Consider the following 27500-nt stretch of genomic DNA (forward strand, 5'->3'; position numbering starts at 1 on the left):
ATTCGAGAATCAACATTAAGATAAAAAAACTTTTAATTCGAGAATCTACATTATGATAAAAAAAACATTTAATTCGAGAATCTACATTATGATAAAAAACATTTAATTCGAGAATCTACATTAAGATAAAGAACATCTTAAAAACATCAAACCCCGATCAAACGAAATGATGTTCTTAATGATGCAACCTTTTCCTAACAATACCTGTCAACCTGCGATAAATTCACTACGCTCTCTTACCATTATCAAGAGTGAATATTACATAAGATGGTCAATTACAATAATAAATACTACCAAGCGAATCTCCCATGCGTTACCTAACAGCGTTCAGCATCAAAATGTAAAATTAACTGTCATGTTAGTGCCAATATGCTTAAAAAGTACACATAACAGCCACAATAGAAATTATCACTCTAAAGAAATTATATGAGCCTAGGATTAATGAATGTGCAGCTTCAGAAACATATGGGTTACAGAAAATAAAACTTTATCAAACTTCCAGTATGAGTAAAACTCGTCAAAATTCACAGTTTGTCCATTAAGTTAACTAAAAGGTGGGCCGCTTTTAGGTCATGTTTTTATCTAATTTTAATAAACCTTGGGAAAAAAATTATGAAACTGCGGGAGGTATTTTATCTGAAAAAATAAAGGGTGCAACAGTATTTTTAAACAGAACCATGAAGCCATTATCATTAACATCATCCAAAATGTTGCATTTTGCGAGAGATAATGCAGAAGCTGCGAATCACAATTCGTCATTCACTATCACTGTTCTAAATTTATTTTTATTTAGATAAAATGCAAGAAATCATCAGGGTATAAACAACACCTATGTTTAATGGTAGCGGTTTAGTCTCTCCACAAAAAGTTTTTAACTAAGGAAATTTAAATCATATCGAGGAAAAATGATAACTAAGACTGATCAAAACAAAAGGAAAAAAAATAATGGAAGACTAAAAATAAAACAATAGTTGCTTTGAGGTTGGGGAGGGAAAGGGAGTCCAGGAATGACTTGGGAGAACGTGTTTGTGTTCGCCCCTTGTCAGATGTATCTTTGCCTTGTGTCATAAACCCAAAACTTATGGAGCGTGAGGCCCCATTTCTTTTGAGACACAAACCGCCTTTCATTTGTCAACAGAAGCGCTTTATTGCGCCTAAAATAGCAGATGGGGAGGTGGAGGGTGGAAGAAAGGACTCTGAAGCTATGGATTTTCATCCTTTGAGGGCGCTGTTCATATTCAAAAGATAAATGACGAGAAGGCTTAAAGGCTGCGCTCTTCCACCCGACTTAATAGCATCGTTAAATGAAAATTTGATTATTTACCTGTTTCTTCACAGAATAGCACTAATGGCATACCGCAATAGGAATAAGCATAATTAGTAGGATATGAATTAAACCAGTATAAATATGAATAAACGCAGACAAGTCAAAAATATTCGGAAACATATCGGTATCATTTAGATAAGCAATTAAAACATGAAACAATGAATAAAAATATTACCCCAAAAGAATAACTTAAAATGCCTACATTTTACCTCATTCTCAATTCTAAACATTAAAAGGCACGAGTTGAAATAAATGAAGAAGAATAACGATAACTTCTAATCTATAATATATATGGTGATGATGGGAATAAAAAAATAATATATACCATTCAGAAATGGAATATTTATCTGCTATATTTTCTGCTTCTCTTTTAAAGTTTTTGCGTCTTTGTTTCTTTTCCATAATTGGCTGCTCTCCCTGTTGGGCCTTTAGTTTGTAATATTTTGCGCTTCCAACTAGGGATGTAGCAAGAATAAAAATAAGAATATTATTATTACTACCTCTGCCAACGAAGTTGGGAGGAAGTTATGTTTTCGACCCTGTTTGTCTGTTTGCGAACAACTTCCTGGCCTCAATATTACTCAAAGAATAGTGAAACTTTCAGGGATTAATTGTTACGTTGAGACGTGGAAGTAATTAAATTTCGAAAGTCCTAGGTCAAAGGTCAAGGTCAAGCAAAAAGCCCATAAATGATCTGACGTGGCGGAGGTCTGCACTCTGAGTGCTTTTCTAGTTATTATTAACATACTGCAATATGCATTTCAATCTACCTGACTCTTGACGAGGGATTCACGAAAAAGCGACAGGGTGAAAAGAATCAAATTATTAAACAATGCAGAGGCCAAAAAATACCTATTTGAAAAAACAGCTGAAAAATAATATATAAAAACATGCTATTACCGATAATTAAATTACACATATCGGAAAACAACAATATGAAAAATTGTTAGAAGCAATTTACAAAAAAATTTTTTATTGTTTAGAATTCAATTCATGATTAGTCCATCCCTCTAAAAGATTAAAAAAACTTCGAAGGTTGCCGAACAGAAAGAAATACTCATGTCAATTTAATCCCTCTGGAAAAATATATATAATAAATTCAAAGAAAATGTGCAATGGAAATATAAAGGGAATGAATGTGATAAATATTTTTTTACAAAAGCATTTGAAATACGGAAAAGACATCGACACTTATCAATTCGGTAATATATATATATATATATATATATATATATATATATATATATATATATATATATACTGTATATATATATATATATATATATATATATATATATATATATATACTGTATATATATATATATATATATATATATATATATATATATATACAGTATATATATATATATATATATATATATATATATATATATAGATTATAATATATATATATATATATATATATATATATGCACACACACACATATATATATATATATACACATACATATATATAATATATGTATATATATATATATATATATATATATATATATATATTGCATTATTTGCCCTTATATTCAAAGATACAGAAACTTTCTAGAAAATAGAAAATAGGAAGAGAAATAACCGCAATATTAGGTTCACGATGAAAACGTGCAAATGTATGAACTGGACTAAAATATAAAACACTATAAAAATTTCATGACATATCTCTTCCACCTTAAAAAAAAAAAAAAAAAAAAAAAAAAAAAAAAAAAAAAAAAAAAAAAAAAAAAATAGCCATTGGTATGATGGAACTTGTAATGGTAAACGTGAAAAAATAATAAATGATAAACAAAATAATGAATACGAACGAAATTCATGAGTAATAATTAATTATTGCAGGATTAAATATCATGTTAATTAGCAAAATAAAAAAGGACTAATTAATACCTCGACACAAAGAGAGTGAAGATAAAAAAAAAACTAATGGAGAAACTATACGGTAAAATGCATTATTTCATATATTGAGACTAAAACATTTTTCTATTTCAATTTAGCGAATGGAAAATTGTCGAGTGACATAACTCATAATGTTCAATTAACAACTTTATGAACATAGTTGAATATTACATATCAAGTCCGTTATTTACAATACAAAGAAGTGATTAAAAAGCGTAACTGACGGTAAGTAACTTGCTTTCCGTTAGAGTTGGAAAACATTACGCCTTACATACTTTGCGACCTTGACTAAATATACACCCATTATCCTTGCAATGAGAGATTAACCATTTGTTGAGAATTACGATATGCGCACGTATGACGTCCTCAATATCAAGTTGTGGGTTGTTGTGGCCTATGTGGTAACGTCCCTGACTGGTGATAGCCAGAATGTGATTCGGGTCCCATCCAAACTCGTTAGTCGCTGCAACCTCACCATCCTTGTGAGTTAAGGATAGGGGGTTTGGGGGAGCCTATAGGTCTATCTGGTGAGTTATCAGCAGCATTGCCTTGCCCTCCTTGGTCCTAGCTTTGGTGGAGAGCGGGCTTGGGCGCTCATCATACGCATATAAGGTAAGTCTCTAGGGCATTGCTCTGCTTGATAGGGCAGTGTCACTGTCCCTTGCCCTTGCTATTCATGAGCGTCCTTTAAATGGATACCAGGTTTTAAACTGTAATTGCTACAGGCATATAAATCATGATAACATCAACAATAAATCATTATTGGTCATAATTATCAAGTTATTCTATTTGATATATTTGAACACCTCGAAATAAAAGAGGAACTGGAAAAAGTAGATGATAATTAATTCACAGAGAGGATATATAAAGAAATGCGCAGAATTACGGCTGGATATTAATGAGAGATTCCTGCAGCAACCAATTTATAAATCCAAATAATTATTTATTTGCAACAACATATCCTAACATTTTTCTTGGCTTTTCCTTTCTAAAGGTAAAGGTACAGGTGTGCGGTTTCAGTTCCAGTTTCGTCAGGATAGATGCTCACCAGAACGTCAACCGGACAAGCCCAAACCCCCAATATTGTACCCAAGAACAGCAGTGGCCTCCCCAGTTAACAGCTTAACCTGTCAGTACCGGACTGGAATCGATCTGCTGCCATGCGAATGCTAGGCAAACTTGTTACCACTGTACTAGCAGATAAGAAGAGAAAGTATAGGGAGGTCAATGATAATGGGAGATAAAAAAAAAAAAAAAATGAACAGCAAACGAAACCGTACATTATTCGAATTGGGAAGGTTTAACATAAATCTGAGAATGGCTGTGGATCAAATTGTTGAAAATGTACGGCCGACACATAAAAAGAATAATGAAAAGGAGTTGGGGACTGGTAGATTCTAAAGAGAATACGTGAAATGATAACTAGTCTATTACATGATAAAGGCAATAGAGAGGATACATGAATTAGAGGAGAATTGAATTCCATACCTCGGGAAGGTATATAGAAGGGTTTTAATTCAGAAAGTTAGATAAATGTCAGGCTGCTTGATATTGGAAGAATATAATACTACCAATGACAATAATAATCATGATGACCTTTCTGAAGTTGAATCTAGAAATAGACCAAAACTGAAGAGAATTTTTTAAAGGTCCTTTGCAACATTATCTCTAACATGAGAGAACGCAAATATAACGAAATACATTCAAATTCAAGGAAGTTTCAGATTCGAGGTCAATACGAGTACAAAAGCTTTCAAACAATATTCAGTAATTACCAAGTTTGATTATACATGAACAATTCTAATATTCGATGACTTCAATGCAATACTGTATCAAATAATAAAAAAATACGATGATAGCATGGTCCCCCCAAAATATTTATAATTTATATCCACGATATAACAAGTAAAGTATTTTTGTCCCATCTTTAATCTCTGACAGAAAATATAAAAATGCACTTTTGTTCTCGAATATTGAAAACCCAATATTGCTGCTTAATATTTTATTGTAAACAACATTTCTAATTTAAATACGACCTTGTTTTAAGCAGCGAAGCTAATCTCAGCAACGTTATCCTGTTATATAGGTGGAAAGTAAAAATAAAATCTAGCAAAAAATATATCTAAAGAATGTTATAAAGGTAAGTGGGATTGAGAAAAATGGAACAATGGATGTTAATATGGATAATGAAATAATCAAAGCAGTATTTGAGATTAAATATTTCAAGAAAATGGTCGAATGAGAGCGGATGTGCGTCACAGAATAGAAGAAACAAGGAGGGTAGCAGGATATGTAGTTAAGCTTGTTTAAAATTTCAAGTGTCTATGGAAACCAATTTTAGCATACTCTCCTCTGTGGAAGTGCATTATGAATGTTGTTTGTGACTAAAATAAAAATGTGAAAGCTCTAGAAGAGAAATAAAACTATTCTTAATCACTAAAACGCTGCGAAATCCGATTGTCTTGTACTTTGCCTCCTTCGCATATGAGCAACTCAAAAAGAAGAAAAAATATCGTGAATTGCAAGAAAAATTGAAAAGGAAAAAAAAGTTATATGTAGGAGTGGTTAAAACCATTACCGTAAGTGAAAGGATGACTCGGAGAGCTAATTGATGTTTCGGTCATATGGAAAGAATGGAGAATCATAGGCCAGTGAAAATTCTACATAATTCGGAAGTATTAGGAGGAAGCAAGAGAAGAAGACCTACAAAGGGTTAGGTCAATGGCATAGAAGATGTATTAGCAAAGAGTACAGTAATATCCTGACACAGTAAGCATGAAAATATGTGCAACATGGAGTAAATAGTAGTGTGTATAGCCGGGATCCCACGTTCTGTTGTTGAGTCATGGGGGAAGTTTTAAGTACGTAGGTTTCATCCATGATCCAGAAGTATAGGTATGAATGAGTAGTAACCACTGTCTTTCATTTATTCCGAACCTACCACGTGATGAGAAATAGTTTTGATGTTAAGAAAATATATGTATATTTTCTAGGAGATTCTAAACCTCCCCTTCTGAAAGTAAACGACTCCCTGTAAGCAAAAGTTACAAACTAAGCATTTCCATTTCATGGAAACATTTAAGAACCGCTGCGGTATCTTCCTAAATTAGAAACCATAACAAATGAGCGACAGCAAACCGTATTTTTCTAGTCTGGCCTCCCTGTTACTCTTATTATTCTGTTGCCTTCCCCGAAATTGAATCTTTGTGCTTGTTTTAGTCAGCACCAGTTGCAAGTTACTGCACCGAGCATGACTGCCATGATGTTTAAAGAGACGAGAGCAAACTGTAGGTGATGTCAGTAAGGGGCATATTCCGTGCAATTCTGTCAGGATAAATCACCATATTTAATAACAAACTTCCGACCGGCATCATTCCTTACTTCATATTTGAAAAATTTTAGATATTTCAATGTCAGACATCAGTTAAATTTTTAATGATGAAGAGGATTTATATCATTTAATTACTAATATTTCTACATCAAAGCGTATTAAAAATATTAATTAAAATGTTAAGCCTGCATGTTTCCTTTTTGACTATTAATAAAATCGGCTGAAAATAGTAAACTATGAATTCCAACCATTAAAATAAAACTAGTTTCTTGGGGTTATTAATAATCAGAATATTAAAACCGGAATTAGTGCATCAAACGATAATTACATTTAAAAATCAATCGCTTCACAAACTCTTTCTGTTTTACAGTAAATGCATACATACAGCTGTCAGTCTTGCGTCCAGTTTATGTGACACGTTAAATAATATTTCCATTAAATTTACCAAAAATTGGCGAAAGAAGAAATAGAGCAGAGCTCTTTGTCTTTCTGTCCATGAAATATAGTCTTTGTCTGGAGCTCCAGGATTTGTTTATCTTTGTCTTCTTGGTCCACCAACGTTTAATTCTTGCCGGCAATTGCGTTAACCGAGATACAAGAGCTTTCAAGATTAATTGAATGATTACTGGATCTGCAACTTTTGAGAAAAATTAGTTATTATTGAATAATATAATACATTGGCATCTGGTTAACTTGATATAAACGCATTTTAATGGACATAAAATAGTTCAGTTTAATTTAATAAACTAAGGGATAAAAAATATAATAAATATCTAGATGATGTGTTGGTGGATTTAAGGAGGAAAAGACGTTAGTCCATAAATAGTTCATATTTCAAAATGATCTCATAAAATGATTTCAACGGTTATATTTTACTTTTTTTTTTATATTCGACTGAATTGAAATTTTATGGCTAGGTCCAAGGACAGAGAGGGAATGACTTGATGACTCAGCAGGTAGACATATACTCTCCCAAAAGCCAGCCACCTCTAGGTCACAAGGAATGGGAAAAAATAAACTACTAAAACATATCTGGCTTGAGGGGAGCCTGAACTCCAGTCCATTAGATTACGAGACGGACGTTTCTGGGGCATGACTTATGGTATCAGGTATATTATGGGAAACGGTGAAAGAGTATAGCTATCTTAGTCTAGCTATCATATGAGTAAGATGGAAAGTGGTGGGAAAGAAGGTCTAAGTCTGTATGGACCCGTACTAGGTGATTCCAATGCAAGGGTAAGTGCAAAAGAAAGTGATGACGTTCAAAGCAAATATCATGTGTCTTGAGTATATCAAAATGGCGAAAGCTTTACCGAAATACGTTCGGAAAGAGGGCTTGACTGTTGGAAATACACAATTCCTATGGAAAAAATATATACATATATTATTAGACAAGAGAAACTGGCACAAATTAGTGTAACCTTTTGCGTTAATCACAGAAGATGGAATAGCAACTTTATGGATGTGGTGGCTGTAAGTATATCTGATCATCCTTTGGTTGAAACAAAAGTTAAGATAGATGTTGGTACATATTGGAAGGGAAAAGATAAAAATGTCTATGTAAGGTTAGACCAATTAGGGCAATTACGTTTGATATAGATAGTACTAAGGAAAGCAATTAAGGATAAACTAGCTGGAAATTCTATTATGGTAGAAAAAAAGGGAGCATATATAGTAATCAGGCAATATTTATAGTGTTAGGAAGGGGGAAAGAAGGCAATAACATGGACTACATTACAAATGGATGGAGATGGTGGTCTTAAAGAAGAGAAGAAAGAAAGAAAACAAAATCTATGGATTTAATGAAAATAAGGGGAGAGAGAGAAGGCAAGGACCTCAAAGACAAAAAGAAGTTCCAAACGGAAGTAAATGCAAAGTAAAAAACCTTAATGAGCTTATGTATCTTGAAGTAAAATATTTAAATTGAGAAATGCAGCCTTAAGAAAATAAATTGGTTAACTTTGAGGATTTGTTAAAATTGAAGCTAAAAGACATGATATTCTGAATGATGCAAGATTGGAAGGAGTAAGGCCAAGTTTGAGAATACTTGTAGATGTTACTGTTGACAGCATAAGTACGAAATATGGATTGCCTATCAAATTAAAGGTGTTGCAAATGGATGCTGTGTTACGGCAGTGAGAATGTGACCGATTGGCTGACTAGGAAGCACAAGGTTCGTTTGGATGAATGAAAAATTTTAAAGGAATAGGCGAGAGGATTAATTGTTATTTTGCATAAAGATAAAGGAATAGAGGAGATTTTAGTAATTGTAGGAGTACAACATTATGAGTAAACAGAAACGGTTACTATGCGGTATACATTGTCCTCTAGAGAGCTAGTATGTTGAATATAATTGGTATGTGGAGTAAGTTCATGAGAGTGATTAAAATATTTTGATAGAAGTAATGCATGCATTAAGATTTATTGAAAGCACAATAGAGCGTTTTACGTCTCCAGGTCATACATAGAGTGTGGAATAGCTGATATTGCAGATGGTACAGTATGGAGTGATTATAGATAAACTGCAGTGTACTGTAGATAAAGAGCTTGAAAGGATTTGAAAGAGAAATTAGATTTCGGTTAACTATAATAAAAAGTAGAGTTATGAATGTAAATATGGACTAAAACTAGGAATGTAATAGAATGTAATCAGTATATTTTTAGAATAAAATAGATTAAACATTTAGTGATGTAGGAGGAGAGAAGAGGATATTCTCAATTTTGATTAGCCAAGAAAGGTAGCAGGATGTGAAGAAAAAAAAAAAAAAAAAACTGGATATTCTATGGAAGCTAAAGTTGGAATCACTGTAGAAGTAAACAGTAAACTCTCCTCAATGGAAATGAGTATGTTAAATGAGCAACTCATGTAGATTTGGTATAAAAAAGTAACGGTACGAGAGCATGTGGTATGTAGGATTGGTAAAAGAATTAGCATAGCGGAAGGATTCATATTTAATTTTAATATGATTCAGTCCAGTAGTGAGATTAGAGGAGGATAGATTGACGAAAAGAGTATATTATACGGTCTACAAAAGTTAGAGAAAGAGAGGAATGCCTAAAAAGGCTTGGAAAAAAAATATGTTAGATATATTTTAGGAACACCCAGAGAGGGAGACAGAGGGCATAGAAAATACTGGGGACAAGTAGTTTGGGGAAAAAAAAAACCCTGCGAAATTATAAATAAGCGGTGCTATACATTTAGGAGAATTCAACAATACACATACATATAGAACGTATATATAAACACACACATATATATACATATATATATATATATATATATATATATATATATATATATATATATATATATATATATATATATGCGTAAAAAACCACAGGGAAACGTGATGCTCAAATGCAAAAGAACCAAAGGGAAAATGAAAATATGAAATATAAGATTTAGTCCTGACTAGTTTCGTGATACTTCTGATCAGTCCTCTGAAGAAGTATCACAAAACTAGTCAGGACTTAATATTATATTTCATATTTTCATTTTCCTTGTGGTTCTTTTGGAGATATATATATATATATATATATATGTGTGTATATATATGTATATATATATATATATATGCGTGTGTGTATATATATGTATATATATGCGTGTGTATATATATGTATATATATATACATGTGTATATAAGAATATACTCAATTTATGCGAAAGAATTAACACTGCCTCAGCCCTGCAGCCGTCCCATGTAAAAGAAAAGTAATCTTTGCTAAAATCTCACCACCTTTCTCCTATTCTCCTGGTGAAAACGAATCCAATTATTTCCACGATTCAAAGGAGAAGGAAAAGTTTAATCATAAGAATCTGAATGACAATCTCTTCTATTCTTCCAACATTTAACCATCCCCATAATCACGTCCTTCGGATTCTTTCTTAAAGGATTCTTCGATGCCGTGGTATAGCCTCCATCATTTTGATGTAGGTCGCGATAACTTTAACGATTTATTATCTCCATTATATTGATAAATTTGTGAAATCATTTCAAGAAATACCGACTCAACCACCAACTCCCTTTCAAGAAAATGAAAAAATTTTGAAACCTTGCAAAGAAATTATCCAAAAACTTTCTAAAAGTTTTCTAAAGGCTTAGGCATACAGTGCTTGAATAATGGAGTTTATATGCAAGGATCCGAGGAAGGAAATTAGCGCAGCCCCTGGAATTCAGGTCAGTAAAATATTAATGAAAATTACTTTCCTCGACTGAAAGCATGTCTATTACTTTATAAGTGAGAAGCAAGCAATTATTCATATGAACTTGATAATAAACTAAAAAAAATGTGTAAAAGATTAATAACACGGTGAAATCTTGCTAAAATTTATTTTGTAGATTAAAATTTACTATATATATAGTTATATGTAAAGAAAAAAAAAACACTGACGTTAAATATCTTTACTTTTATGATTACGCTTCAACCTATAGTACGCCAACAAATTGGAGATTATGATTATAATCTGTAAAGAGAGAGAGAGAGAGAGAGAGAGAGAGAGAGAGAGAGAGAGAGAGAGAGAGAGAGAGAGAGAGAGAGAGAGAGAGAGATAATAACGTCTCATTACATACTCACATACTTATAGAAAAAATATTTATATACTCTACATGAACACACATGCAAATAAGCGAGTGCGCGCGCGCACACACACACACACACACACACATATATATATATATATATATATATATATATATATATACTTATATGTATGTATGCATGTATGATGGTTACACACACACAGACACACACACACACACACACACATATATATATATATATATATATATATATATATATACACATACATATATATATATATATATATATATATATATATATATAATTTATTAATTTATATGTATGTATGCATGTATGTATGTATGATGGTTACAGTAAGTTATAAGCATCATGTGCGAAAACTTTTAACAATTGTTAACCTCGTGGAATGTATATTTTCTAAATAAAATGTAATGAGAGCATATATTGCAATAATGGCAACGTTCCGCCTGCTATCCATCTCTAGTAAAATTCTCTATATCGGAGCTGGTCCACCTCTTTCTGGATGATATTGTCAACATATCTCTACAAAATGGGCGATAAACACCAACAGTAAAAATCTGCATATCCCGAGTTGAAAAAAAAAGCCTCAAATGAAAAAAATAAGGGGGGAGATTAAACCAGGGTTCTAAAACTAATAGGGAATAGAAGAAATTGAAATTAACAAAGTGGTCATATGTATGTGAAGGTCACAAAAATTAAATTCAGGCTTTTTCCTCCTGAAAGAGTCGAAGCTTTATTGTGCCTGGATAATTTTTCATATTAAATCTAATGCATATTTTACGTGACAAAGATAATTACACAAATGTTGGAGATTGAAATATATTCAGAATAATAAGGCAACAGTTCCAAAAAGAAAACTAACGTAACTGTACCATAATTTTCTAAAAATATTCCAGGTCCTTTAGATTAAAACACTTTAGTCCTAGTGAAGTAGTGAAAATTATATTAATCTTTAGGTCTTCAATGTCCTAATGTGCAAAAAGTGCCATTCTACTAAGTATGCTCTCAGTTGAACATTGTTCAACTGTTGATTTTTATACAGGTCGCCTAATCTATGTACTAGCTGAAGTTTGGACTGCATGGACTAGGTGCCACTGTAGATTTCAGATTTATACCTTACACAAATTAGTTCTGAATAATTAGCTTGCAATAATCCCATTACCAAAGAGTACAAATGAAACCTTTTTGCAGAATACGTCATATACTACAAGAATGTATACTGTACACACATATATATATACATATGTGTGTGTACATTCATAAAAAATACTCATAGATATATATCAAGAACACACACACTCTCACACACGCACATATATATATATATATATATATATATATATATATATCACATACATACACACACACACACACACACACACACATATATATATATATATATATATACATATGCACAGTATATATATATATATATATATATATATATATATATACATATACACAGTATATATATATATATATATATATATATACATATACACAGTATATATATATATATATATATATATATATATATATATATATATATATATATATAGGATGCCAATAAGATATATCTACTGTACAATTTAAAGCAAATATTACAAGAACAAATTAAGGCAAATCTTAAAATCATTACAAAATTAAGAGCAGATACTAAAGATTTTTCCTAATTTAATATACATTTATATGGGCACCATTACTTGGAAAAAGTACACCAAGACAGTACTCAGTTTCTTGTCATGTTCACTGCAGCATAACCTCATCAATGGTGTTAATGGCATTTGTTATATTTTGCTTGAGATCAGTGATGTCCAACATCATTAATATAACCTCTGTAGCAAGAAGATCAGGGAGCAATATTTGGTTAACGAGGTGGCCAGGGAACTGCAAATGTTTGATTTAGGAAATTACAAATACGCCGTCCCTAATGTGGTGGTAAACAGTCTTTCTAGAAAATGATGGTTAGTTAAATGTCATTTAGTTGTGCTGTCACAAGGTCAAGGTAATTGAAGTCTCAAAGAAAAATGAACCAAGGATTCGATTGCAAATGATCCCATACCACACAATGCACCTTTGGACTATCTCAGGGAAGTTTCCTAATTACATGGGGATGTTCTGATCCCCAGATTATTGCAATGTGTGTTTAGTTTCCCTGAAACATGAGAGATTGCCTCATCACCTAAACTCGGTTGAGGAACGTCTCATCCACAGAAATTCGCTCTAACATGTTTCCTTCAAACTCCTTGTTTTAGTTTATAAGTTTGGCTCGAGTCCCTGTAGGAGTTGCACTTTGTAAGTATACAGGCACTACTTCATGTATAGGACTTTGTGTATTGTTGAACGTGGTCGCTGTAAGTGTCTAGCAGCAGTATGGACGTTTTTTGTAGGAGAAAGATCAAAAGACTTGTCTTATACGAACTGTTTTCCTCAGATGTTCTTGGTAGTCCATTCCTCCCGTAATCAAACACTCCATATCTCAATAATTCCTGACTGACGTAACTGTGGATCACTTTCAATACTTAGTTCTGTAGTTTCACTGAGTCCTTCTTGCATCAAAAGGGTACTTAACATAAACAACTGGAATGCCATTACAATCTTTGATAACTGCTGAGTACGTAAAACGAATCCGATTAAATGTCCCATCAATGGCTTCGTAAACCCTTTTCTAAAATTACATAGACGTTTCATGGACACCCTCTATATCAAGAATAAATGAATAAACAAATAAATAAATATATACATTTCCAAATCTTCATCCAATGCTGATCGTTCTGAAGATATAAATTAGCGTAATCCGAAAGAGGTTGGCAGTGAAAGTACATAACTTGAGGCATAACATGACGAAATGATCCAATTAAACTATTTCAGCACAGAAAAATAAACATTTTGAACTTATTACAGAAACAAGTCAGGACCGTCAGCCAGTGCCCTAATTAAAAATGCAAATGTCGTACTTTTGGGAGCTCGGCGCATTTCCTTTGTCATGCTACGTTTTGTGTACAGCAACATTACGAACAGAGTAGTAACATTTTATTATACCATAGAGTTTCAGAAACAGAACAAGATTAGTTCTATCCTGTTTCATCCTGCTATGCTTTTAGGTTATATTATTCTGTTAATGTGTGTAAACTTCAGCTTTGAGGCCTTTGATGGAACCAAAAGCCAGAGTTTCGCCAACTACATTCACTTCATCATTGACAATACCAACACTGGTACTACCCTTCACATCCACGTAAAGTTTGCAGTTCCTGCAGGTTTGACATAATCCTCATCATGTACGTCTTCGAATAGTCAATTTAAATCACAATTTTAACTACAGCACGTTTTATTTCTTCACGAAATTACCTGTCAACTCATACCTACAAAAAACTATTATTTTCTCTCTTTACTCTTCCTGGTTACTTTTGTCATTTAGGAAGGTGAAGAAAATTCTATCGGGAAAGATAAAAAAAAATGTTAACCATATGCTAAAACTCGATGGTCTATTTCTGATGCAATAAAAAAGTAACTTAAATGTCAGCGAAAGGATTACTAATTCCTGTCCTTTTAAATCACCTTGCTCTGAAAAAAAGCAAACAACTTAAGGAGTTGAGAATTTCATTTGATATTTCTTTTTCTTCATTACTTTGATCAAAACTTTGAAAGGAAAAATAAGGTAAAATGACGGAAAAGTTCACAGGGAAGTGACGCAAAACGAGAATTTAATGAGCCAAGAAGCACCGAACGGTCAAAGGCTGTTGATTTTACTCCTTACGAAGTTCCTTCTTTTACAATTTCTTTCCAAATCTGGCCAAAACCCTTTTAGAGGGACGTTGGCCACGGAAAACGAAAACCAAATGTGTTTCCAACCGGATGTCCTCTGGCTGCTCGCTCTAAAGCCTTTCAGTAGACACCAATCCATGCGTAAATAGGAGCAGATTACATGTATACTTCGTGTAGAGTGGACGGTATTATCACTTACTTCGTGAGCGCCATACGGATATTTTGAAAAGTAAAATTTTAAAATGTTCAGGATGCAATTCTATATGTTGTGAACCACCGAACGTTACTTCCAGGTTGAACAGAATATAATACCAGAAAAACATTTAAAAATTTGAAATCCTAAAATGCGAAAAAAACTTGCTTTTAATACTTGCCCAAGAAATAGAATATAAATATATCTTCGACTTTTTTCTTCATCGATGATATAGAATGAATGTCATTGCTTTGTATTTAGAATCATAATTATTTTTTACTACTTTGAGGTCACATATTAACTGGGGAACCCTTTTAAAATATTTGCCACCAAAGACAAACTAGCCCCACCTTTTATAATCTATCATTGTTTTCTCTTTTTACAAGTTTTCGAAGATTATATTATTATAGACAATTTTCGAGTTACATTTATCCTACCCACATTCCCATTCTATTTTGGAAGAAGTGAATTTTATAAAATGGCAATTGCATATTGTGCAGGAAATGGCTTTTGCAGCCGAACGTTTTTCCAATGTGAGATTTAAGGCTGTTTTTTCTTTTTTCTTTTGCTCAGTAGAAAATAAGAGCTCTCTAGTTTCCGTTTTATTTTCCAATGACTAAACAATAAAATTCCAAGTTTTCACTCGTTCTTGCCAAGAATAAATAGCCCAGGTCTATTAAGTAAAAACAAGAGTTTTCAACAGAAAAGCTCTTTGTGAATAACATACGTAATATCAACTTTGCCGAGGAAATAAGAATTTGCAGTAAAGTCAAGTAATATAACTGAATATAACTGGTAATAAAGAATACTTTATATACATGATTACATAAGTTCATATTTTGTTTACGTTTAATGAAAAATCGTTATTCTCAGTCCCAGTTACTATGCATCTTTAACTGGTAAATATAGTTTCTACATAGTTTTCTTTATTCCTCTTTCTAATCACTAATGATCTATTAATAAAACCTAAGGTTTAGGAGCCTTTCGTTAAGGGATATGTATATTTTGTCGCAAATATCAAGCTCAACGAAATTAATTTTCACCCATAATACTGCAATTCACTGTTTTTAAAAGCAATGCTACGTACAGCAAATGTATTCTTTAAAATGTAGCTGTGTACACAAATTATGAAAAAAGACGATAAATCAGCGATATAAATCAGCGATATAATTTTACATAAGCCAAACTCCAAAATGAGTTTGATGGCGCCCTAGTTTCTTAAATATAAAATTACATCATGTAAGGACCAATCTATAATTCTTCATATCTCAATTTTGTAACATACCAATTGCTTTATGTTAATTCTAATTTCCAATTCTAAAGGTGGCACATAAGGGCTTTGCTTAATTTTCAGGTACCAATATTACAAATTTACCTACATATCTCTTAAAAGAAAGCAAGTAATAATAAAACTCAAAACGTGAGGTATAATTGTTTATGTTAGCTGAAATAAAATAAAAGAAAAAAACATGAGAATATCCTAATTGATCACTGAGAATGTAATTGGTGTATGAAAGCATATTCAATAATGTTGGGTCAGACAAAATGAAATATTCCTAACATTTTGCAAAACGAACGATATTTTCATTTTAAATGATATTAAACTTGAAACAAGATAAAATAACGAGTATTTCAATACTACAAAAGTATATGAATTCAATTTAAACAGGTTCACACGAAAAATAATATTTGTGGTAACAATTCCTCAACAAAGCTATATATATATATATATATATATATATATATATATATCAAGCAAAATTAAGTGAGAACGTTGATATAAATCCATACAGCATATAACCCAATACAAATACTATACTAGGCTGAAGAAGATAAGACTTATTAAACTCAAGATCTATACGACTGTGATGCATATTATGTCCAATACAAAAGGAATTTAAATATGTTGTTGAAGCATTTACTAAATAAGCTCCGGGTAATACAAAACGGTAGCATTTTAGAAATGCCACCAAAATAACCATTCCTAAGCGAGAAATGAAGCTGTGTACTGAGTAGGGTAGAAAATAACCTTCCTTTATCTTGAATCTCATCGCAGAGTAGTAATAAATTGGAATATCCCACTAACCGAAGACAAATTGTAATACTGAGCAACTAAGAGAGACTGGGAAATTTCCACATTACAATACTACCACGGGTCACGGAAAGGGTACAAGTGTCTTTTTATGGGAAAAAGAACGTGGAAACTTCGCGAAGGAGCAGGCCATAAAAGGAAAAATAATAAAGAAGGAAGTCAAGAAAAAAGATTAAGGATCGCAACGATTATAAATGTAATGGACCTTGATTTCAATTTCTAATGCATCTTTAATAAATCAATAGTAATACTAGCAATGGTACAAAAAGCACCGAGGAGTAACGAACGCCATCCTGTTGAATACTAAATCTATTAATTTGGCATTTCATAAAGTTCTCATAAACTTCAAGTGCAAATTCACGCAATATCAAAATCTAATACCCAAACTTGATGAACCATAAAATTCATTATTATTATTATTATTATTATTATTACTGTTGTTGTTGTTGTTGTTGTTGTTGTTATTGTTGTTGTTGTTATTATTATTAACTGTGTACTGAGTACAGTTTTCAATAAAAACAACCAAGTAGAGAGAGTGAAGAAACATTACCGACCAACCATTACATTCAAGGGAAAAGGCGCCACGTCATCTATTTAGAAATTGTAACGGACACTTAGCAATTTTTTTCCTCTCTCACAAAGACCACTAGAGAGAGGATGCCAGCTGCCCGATAATGGCTGAGAAGAAGAACAGCTGATGATGATGGTAATAAAGATGATGATGATAATGAGCCCTAACGAAAATGGTCTGCTCTTTATTAGTTTTCATTGAAGGGAACGACATAAAAGAAGAAAGAAAGGGTCGATGCACTTTGAAAGTACATCATATTTTAACAGAAGTACATGATATTTTTTCTTAACTTCCTCTTTCATCAAATAAATTCACGATTCTTGTGTTAATCACATGGTTATTCCAGTAACTGACACGATTTTTCTCTCTTTCTTCTATTTCCTTATTCAATTCCATTCTTTTCCAGCCAAATTTCTGGCCTACTTCCCTTTACGGCCAATTTCCTGAATTTTCTGTCAATTTAATGCCAGGGCAATAATCTTCAGGCTCTATGTCCTATCCCATGGTGCAATACACTTGAGATGCTCTCCTCATTCTCGTGTTTCTTTCGTTCTACTTTTCTCTTTCTCGCCTTTACTTCCATTTTAGAATTCCGTTACTTAAATGCACAAAATGAACAATATAAATATACTTGCTTCGTACGTTCGCGGGTTATCATCTTATTGATTATGATGCTATCTCTTTAGTAACTGAGATGAATGCTACTTTATATCAATGTCATCATTACGGAAACGAGGATAGCATGATCTATTATTCATTAGACCATCAATATCCTCTTTTAATCTGGTAATCGAGATGATGCAATATTTTGTACATCATAAATGTCAATTTTTCATTTGAATTTTACCCCATTCAACATCAACTTCACCAGCAACTCCTCCTTTCATTGTCCCCAAACCCAACATCGCCTTCAAATGAACATGCAGCCCAAATAAGTGACATGTCTCTTCCCCTCTCCATTCGCTACCATAGGCCATCCAAATAAACTCTCATCCCCCATTCGTCTTCTCCCTCCACATATACTACCTTCCCTTGTAAAACCTTCCTCCACCAGCAGCCTGTACTGCATTCCCCTCCCCCCGTGTGTGTATGTGAAGGATGTAAATTGAGTTTTCCCTCCTCTTGCGGGGGATGTTGTAGCGATGATTGTTTATATATTTCTGTTGGATGGGAAGAATCTCCTGGGATACGGCGTATAGAGAGAGAGAGAGAGAGAGAGAGAGAGAGAGAGAGAGAGAGAGAGAGAGAGAGAGAGAGAGAGGCCGTATCAAGATAATTTAGTCTTTTTGATTTAAAGAAAAAGTCTATGATATACGCTAAAGTTTTTAACTACATGTCATTTGCCATTGATGGATGACACCAGGTGGTGTTACCCTTCCTAAGTATTTCCCATTAAAATTCAATGTGATTCTGATGATCGTTAGTAGACTGGGGTGGGTTGCAGCAAACGTGGCACAGGCATCGGTGCGCACAGCCTCAACTAAGAAGAATAAACAAAAAAATCACCATACGTCTTGTATGTTAGTGAAGATGGCTAGAGAGAGAGAGAGAGAGAGAGAGAGAGAGAGAGAGAGAGAGAGATGCGTCCTCAGTAACTCCTTACTGATAAGATGCTTTATTAAGGTAACCTCCATTCTGGGAATGGCTTACCAATATCAATCACTTAAAAGTCACTTAATTCATTTCTCAAATCAACATATGTAGCCTACATGTGAATTATAGGAACATACATAAAGCATATGTTCTCTCTGGGGAATGAAACACGCGACCTCCTCTGGTGAGCCTACGTTCGAATCCCCACTGCAAGCGTGTATTAGCCAGGTTTTCTCTCCTTCAGAGCATATATACATATATACATATATATACATATATATAGATATATATATATATATACATATACATATATATATGTATATATACACATACACACATACATACATACATACATATATATATATATATATATATATATATATATATATATATATATCAGCTGTATCTATTCCACTGCAGAGACAAAAGTCTCCTTCCACTCCCGTCTGTTTATGTTCTTTCCATGCTACTCAATACCAGTAAATTTTCTTAGTTCGTCAATCTATCGTCTTCTCTTCAATCACCTGCTTCCTTTGCAATCTCTAGGTACCCATTCTTTGATTCTTAATGTTCATCTGTTATCTGTCATTCTCAATACAAGTCCTGCCCATGGCCATTTATTTTTCTTACATGTAAGAATATCCTCTACATTAGTGTGCTGTCGTGTCCTTGTTGCTCTTTTTTCTGTCTGTTAGTGTTTTTTCCATTATCATTCTTTCCATAGCTCTTTTCATCATACGCTTATTCCATTTAGAGGGAACAGCATGAGAAAGTGGTAAAATCTGGATTATTTACTATTAAAGGGATGAGTTTACTATTCAATCTCCCTATACCTATATGCATGTGTACAGAACAATATAGTATTATGGATTTATTTTTCCACTGATTTCCTATGATCTAACCGCCCCCCGGCGCCGAAAATATATATATATATATATATATATATATATATATATATATATATATATATATATATACATACATACATACATACACACACATATATATATATAAATATATATATATATATATATATATATATATATATATATATATCGTAACTTTTATTCTCTTTTCTCTTTAACACCAACTATTTTATCCGGTGCACTTTTAAAAGACTAGTTTTCCTTTCCGTAAATATGTGAAGTCGGAAACTCTAAAAGAAATACCAGGCAAAACGGGAGAACCTCTATATATGGAAAAATTACAGGTAACATGTTACTTCTTTTCCAACCGTTACACAGAAACATGTTTTCACAAATAATTCTATGGTTTCCCTCAAGACAGCTTTCGTTGTTTTATTTATACGAATATGGAAATAGTAAATAATTCTATTCACTTTAAAAACTGGTAGAGGCTGTCTGCGTACATTATGCATTCTGAATGCAAATTCAAATATGCATAATAAAAGGCTTTTTTAAATTCAACGAATCACGTAAAAAAAACCATGTAATGTACCAGGTGATGCACTATCCAAACCAAATAGACGTTAGTTAAAATGGTATTTGGGGTACTATTCCAAATAGCCTTTCAAAAAAGTTACAGCAGGTTTAACAGGAAATGAGTATTTTCCTTCTTCCAGGAAGTAGTTCAGAAAAGCCTATCCAATTATGGAAAGACTTTTATTATCATTATATTACTATTACTTGCTAAGCCACAACCCTAGTTGGAAAAGCAGGATACTATAAGCACAGGGGCTCCAAAAGAGATAATAACCCAGTGTGGAAAGGAAACAAGGAAAAATAAAATATTTCAAGAGGAGTAACAACATAAAAATAAATATCTTTTACATAAACTATAATAACTTTAACAAAACAAGATGAAGAGAAATAAGATAGAATAGTGTACCTAAGTACGCCCTCAAGCAAGGGAACTCTAACCCAAGACAATGGAAGACCATGGTAGAGAGGCTATGACACTACTAATTCTTGTGGGATGACGTCATAGAACAGAGCATCTACGAAATCACCTCTTATCTCCAAGCATACATAGATTAGCCCATACCGATCTCTCCATATAAAAAAGGAAACACGGTATTTCAATGCGAAAATCATAGTCTTATGTCTATCTTAAAATGATATTACCCGGCCACATTTTCAATAAAAAGTGGATTTGAACTTAAAAGTTTAGGGACACATCCACGTTCAGATGATACCGCCCACTGGCTATAGATTCTACAGATATTCCTGATATGAACAGTACGCCAGTTAATGCAAGATTAGCAGTCTTTTACACAAAGAGGAATAGGGTAAGTGAATAATGAAAGACACCTCATGAATACCAAATAAGGTAAGTCAAAGACGTAACACAGTAAACTGTAAAAGAAAACTGGGATCAGTCATGAGGTAAGTTATTGATGAACTGGTTGTAACTTTATATATATATATATATATATATATATATACATATATATATATATATATATATCATAGAAATATACTGTACCATATTCTATATTATTCAGCCAGACAATTATAAAAGGTCAAAATATAACGAAACACAAAGCAAATTATCAACTGTAATAAAAGCGATCACGAAATAAAAAAAAAAAGCCTTTGATCATGAGAAAGTTAGGAAAAAAATTATAAAAACAAATAAGCCGACTCATAAAACATTTCGAATAATATACGTATATATACATACATTAATTATATATATATATATATATATATACACACACATATATATATACAGGTATATATATATATATATATATATATGTGTGTGTGTGTGTGTGTGTGTATTACTAGCTAAGCTAAAATCCTAGCTGGAAAAGCGGGATGCTATGGCTCCAACAGGGAAAAATACCTCGGTGAGGAAAGGATATTAAGAAATAAATAAACTACAGAAGCAGTAATACGCAATTAAAATATAATATTTTTAGAACAGTAACATTAAAATAGATCATTCATATATATAAAAAAATAAAAAAAAACAAGAGAAAGATAAATAAGACAGAAAAGTGTGTTCGACTGTACCCTCAAGCAAGAGAACTCTACCAGAAAACAGTGGAAGACCATGGTACAGAGGCTATGGCACTACCCAAGACTAGAGAACAATAGTTTCACTTCAGAGTGTCCTTCTCTTACAAGAGCTGCTTACCATAGCTAAAGTCTCTCTTCTACCCTTGCCAAGAGAAAAATAGCCACAGAACAATTACAGTAGATAACCCTTTGAGCGAAGAAAAATTGTTTGGTAATCTCAGTATTGCCAGGTTTATGAGGAGTGAGGAGAATGTGGAAAGAATAGACAAGACTATTCAGTTATGTTTTGGCAAGGAAAAATGAGCCGTAACCAGAGATAGAGGTAATGTTTCACTGTCTGGCCAGTCAAAGGACCCAATATCTCTAGCGGTAATATCTCAACGGTTAGCTGGTGAGCTGGCCAATCTACTACCTATACACACACACACACACACACACACACGATTTGCTGCGTAGAGAGGTAATGTCTTTGTATCATAAGAGTTTTGCTGTCTGTTAAAGGGAAGCTTTTGTTTGTCAATCAATCAGCAATTTCCAGCCATTTCTTTGAAGCCCAGCAATCTCCAGTTACAGACAATAGTAAGAAAGATCACATTAGCGTTACGAGCGTCTATGGAATAGACGCTGGACCAGAAAATTATTTGGAACGACAAAGACTATAAAGAACACATCGAGAAAAGTTTGGATCAGGGTCCCCTCAGCGCTACAAAACAGGAGAGTAAATAAGATATAACAGCATTTGATTGATGTGAGGTTAAAAAAACATGTCCTCTATATAACTATAATAAAATCTTATGTCTGTCCATACGGAACACTCATGTTTCCCATTATACAATAACAAAAGTTACCTAGCACTTCTCCCTTCTGCTAACGTCATATTATCAATAATACCATAGAATGATGGGCTTCCGTGCAATAATCTTTTATGGCAATGAAATTGATAACTTCTCCATATCTTCGGAAGACGTAATAAAAAGTATTGTCATGACCTTTGTAGCACCTTAAAAGCGATCCCTTTCCCTTTCAAGTCACAAAGAGAGGAATCGTAAACATCTGTGGAACACTGCTATAACATGCACTTCTTGAATCACAACGCATTCGCTAGACATTTCTGAGAGACCCAAATTTTATACGATTTTAAGATTTGCATATGAAGCAGGCCCACCAGTTATTCTCTTTCTCTGGTTTGGAGTGACTTTGGTTCTTTTATTTTCGGTAAAACAACGATTTTACGTTATCTAATATACAAGTGAAGTTAGGATAAAATTTCAAGATAGTCTCTGTTGCGTGAACATTTGCAATAGCTCTCATAAAACTAATAACATTGGAAAGTATAGTGGGAATAATGAAAAATACACATCACAATGAGGTTTCTCCTTGAAACAGTATCACGTTGAGTTAAAAATTAGGACTCGTGGAAAGAATTACTCAAAGAATATCACCAGAAATATCATTTTCATTCAGCAAACATTCAAGTATCCTCGAAACGTAAGATTCAACGAAAGAGCTAAACAAGAAAAATGGGCTATAATTTCAACTCCTTTCTCATTTGAAAGTTATTGAAATACAATCTAGTTTTAAGTACTTCGAAATTAAAGACTTCTGAAGAAAACACGGTCACTGCGGTGTGTGTAGCTTGTATCATAATAAGCTGGTCAAGCAGATTAAGAGACAATTTAAAAATATATAAACATGCACAGTTATTTGCTTTTCTTTGCCCCTACGTAAGCAATACATAGAAATACACAGAATATAGCTGCACTGCTAGACACAATTCCCAACGACAAAGAAATGCTATTAATACGTATAATATGAATAAAACTTCAAGAAAAAGAAATTAAATCATGTCATATCACGGAGGTCACATACATAATATAAACGTTATCAGTATTTAATGATTTTATAGGACCCCAAACCTCTGACCCTTTGCGTGGTATATGGTAGAAAATAAGAAATAACTCATAATTATTATTATTATTATTATTATTTTTTTTTTTTTTTTTTGAAAATGAAAGGAAGAATATTGACGTAACAGTGACTCTGCAATATAACGTATTACTTTGCTTCCACCAAATCTTTTTACCGTTAATTTCATGGTGTGATAAAGGCCGGTTGTTTCCTTGCCAGCCAACTGTCATTAAATAGATGAACAGACCAGGTGAAGGATTAGAAGTCAAAGCAGTAAAAGCGGAAGTAAACCACAACCTAAGACGCAATGAAAAGTTACTGACACATCAAGATTTTCGCGACACCTGAACCAACGCAATTGACTAGGCTTGAATATCCTCTCTTATTAAAAAGCCTTTTAAACAAAAAATCGCCTTATAATTTCCATAGGATTTTTTACTTTCCAGATATATTCGTATCTTCAGATTATCAGCATGTTATTTTGTCTAATTAATGATAGACAACTTGAACTATTAAACGATTAGTTTGTTTATAGAGTTTAGTAAAATCAGAATTATATAATTTTTAGTCTAGTAATTATCCTGAAGCTGCAGCCTCTGTCTCTTGACGAAACCCTAACAACTCAAGATATATTCTCTCAAGACTAAATAAGTAAGCAAATAAAAAACAATAACCCTCCCCTCAAAAAAAAACTAAGTTAAATCCTGAATATGATAAAAAATAAATTATCATAACAAACATAGAAACACCTGAAATGTCAACTTTTGAAGGTGAAGACATAATAAAATCGTTGAATAATTTGTCTTAGTTCTCACACATCCAGGGGTGGAATGTTGGCCTACCAACTTTAAATCTCGGAAGTCGCCATCTGGTCCTCTGCCATATCTAGGTTTCCTAATGGCACTCACCCGCTTCTTTTCAGATTTCATTCTTTCATTAGATGTCGTTCTGGGAATCGACTATCGTATGCATCTTCAAATCCAATCTAAAGAGCCCCTCCCAAAATGGCTATTCAAATGCCGTTCTTTGGAAGTGGTGGGCTTATTATTGCTTTAGAAACCCTTCATTTCTCTCTCTCTCTCTCTCTCTCTCTCTCTCTCTCTCTCTCTCTCTCTCTCTCTCTCTCATTCTGGTAACCCCGACTTCACTTTTTCTTTGTTAAGAAGTCCTATTCATTTAGGGTCCTTTTTAAATTAATTGGAAATTCCTATATAACTGAAAGCTTAAAGAAGGATAATCTAGACTTGTATACGTCCTCTGTTTATCAAAAGTAAGCGAAGAAAATAATAGAAGGCAGGCAATTCTTTTATCATTTACATTCATCAGCTGCCAGCCAACATCATCAATCTATAAAATGGAAAACATTTAAAAAAACGAGAAATGTTTCCTTTCGACTGCCTGCCTCGCAAGCAATCATATCGACATCTATCTTCAGTAGGAACACAAATCCTGCTAAGTATTTTCCAAAGGCTGCCTTATATTAAAGCGGGTAAGGATAGCTATTGGTTTTAGAGCCGGGTTATCGCAGAAGGTTTTCAAAGCTGTTCGCGCCAAGATTTTAGTCGTTTGAAGTAGAAAGCGAAACTTATTGGAATTCAATATATTGGATTCGTTATTTTGGATTTTACAGTAATTGATATTGCAAATCAGAGAAAAAGACAAAAGAATCAAAGGCTGTGAGTCCACACGGATTCTGAAATTAATCATATTAGATTAAAATAAAGCAGGTGAAACAATATACAGAAAATTCTAAAAATAGGAAAAATTTAGAAAAAGAGAAAATTCATTGAAAATAATAAATTAGATCTCAATGCTTGTACCATGACTGAAACCCAGCAACAACCCCCCCCCCCCCCGAAAAAAAACCTTCAACAGAAATAAATAAATAAAAAATAAAGGAATAAAAGTAGGAATAGTGAAATATTCTCACCTAAGGCAAATCCATCTTTCGTCCATTGAGCTTTGCCTTGTTGATTTTCGACAGCGCAGCTCAGGAATACATCCTCCCCCTCAGCTACTTCCACGCTCTCTGGGGTGATACTGAACTTCTGAAATTCAGCAGCCCAACCTGAAAATAGAAAAAAAGAGTATATAAGTAATCTGTAAACTAATACTACAGTTAAGAGCATAATGCATAATTAATTCAACAAGTCGATTTCGAACTTAAATACTTTCTTTACCAGTAAAAGATATCTATTTGATATGCTTATGGAACATATTTAAAGACTAGAGATTTAAAATAATTAGAATTTTCAAAAATAAAAAATAAGAGAACGTGAAAAAAGTAGCATGGATTAATACGACTGCATTAAATAAATGAAATCAGATCTGAAAAAACGAAGACTACATTTCTAATCTGGAAAAGAATATGTGCGCGTTTGTCCACCTTCTTTTCAAAACGGCTCCACCGAACCAGTCTGAAATCTATTCCAGAGTGCAAATTTTCACGAGGAATTTGGAGCGGAGCCTCAAAGTTCACAAGATCATATTCTTCCAGACGAAAAATTCAAACCAATGATTTTCCGAACCTTTATTTTTAAGTGAAATCAGGATAAGTCTAACCGTAGACTGTACATATTTGCAAAAAAAAATTGTTGTACAGCATCAGCATTATGATTATCAAAATTTACTATCTAAGCTACGACCCTAGTTGGAAAACCAGGATGCTATAAGCCCAAGGGTTCCAACTGGAAAATAATAGCCAAGTGAGGAAAGGTATCAAACTACAAGAAAAGTAATGAACAATTAAAATACAATCTTTTAAGAAGAGTAACATCATTAAAATACATCTTCCATATATAAGCTATAAAACCTATAAGAAGAGACTTATGTTCAACATAAAAAAACATTCGCTGTATGTTTGAACTTTTGAAGTACGTGATTAATATAGGGAGTCCGCTGATCCTTATGTATCACATTCTTCAGTTTAAAAGTAAATCCCATTGAGTGCAGACTTAATACGGAATTTCAATAAACAAGACGTCTTCAATAGATTTGGAAGAATAAAAAGGAAGAGGAACAATTAGAAATGTAGGATGGAAAAAGATAATAATGCATGGCAAATTTTGATAAGACGATAACAAAATTGATTAAAAAGCAAAAGAGTAACTGAATGAAAACTATGTAAGCGAGAAAATAGATATACACACACAAATAACATAATTACAAACGAGAACATGAAAATAGATACGCAGTGAACAACAGAACAAATTAAACCAGTTTGAAAGCGGAAAATACGATATATAAAAGATAAAAAAAAAATTAA

The 27500-nt window shown here is 32.8% G+C and overlaps 1 protein-coding gene across 1 annotated transcript in view; it reads right to left on the bottom strand.

Moving 5' to 3' along the window:
• Positions 1–27500, bottom strand: part of LOC137623061 (nephrin-like) — a 735729-nt gene that overhangs the window by 255774 nt on the left and 452455 nt on the right. The window contains exon 4 of the mRNA XM_068353701.1: positions 26166–26303. Within this exon, the coding sequence (XP_068209802.1) occupies positions 26166–26303 (138 nt within the window). The remainder of the gene's footprint in view (positions 1–26165; positions 26304–27500) is intronic.

Source organism: Palaemon carinicauda, chromosome 30 (assembly GCF_036898095.1).
Source record: "Palaemon carinicauda isolate YSFRI2023 chromosome 30, ASM3689809v2, whole genome shotgun sequence".
Lineage (NCBI taxonomy): Eukaryota > Metazoa > Arthropoda > Malacostraca > Decapoda > Palaemonidae > Palaemon > Palaemon carinicauda.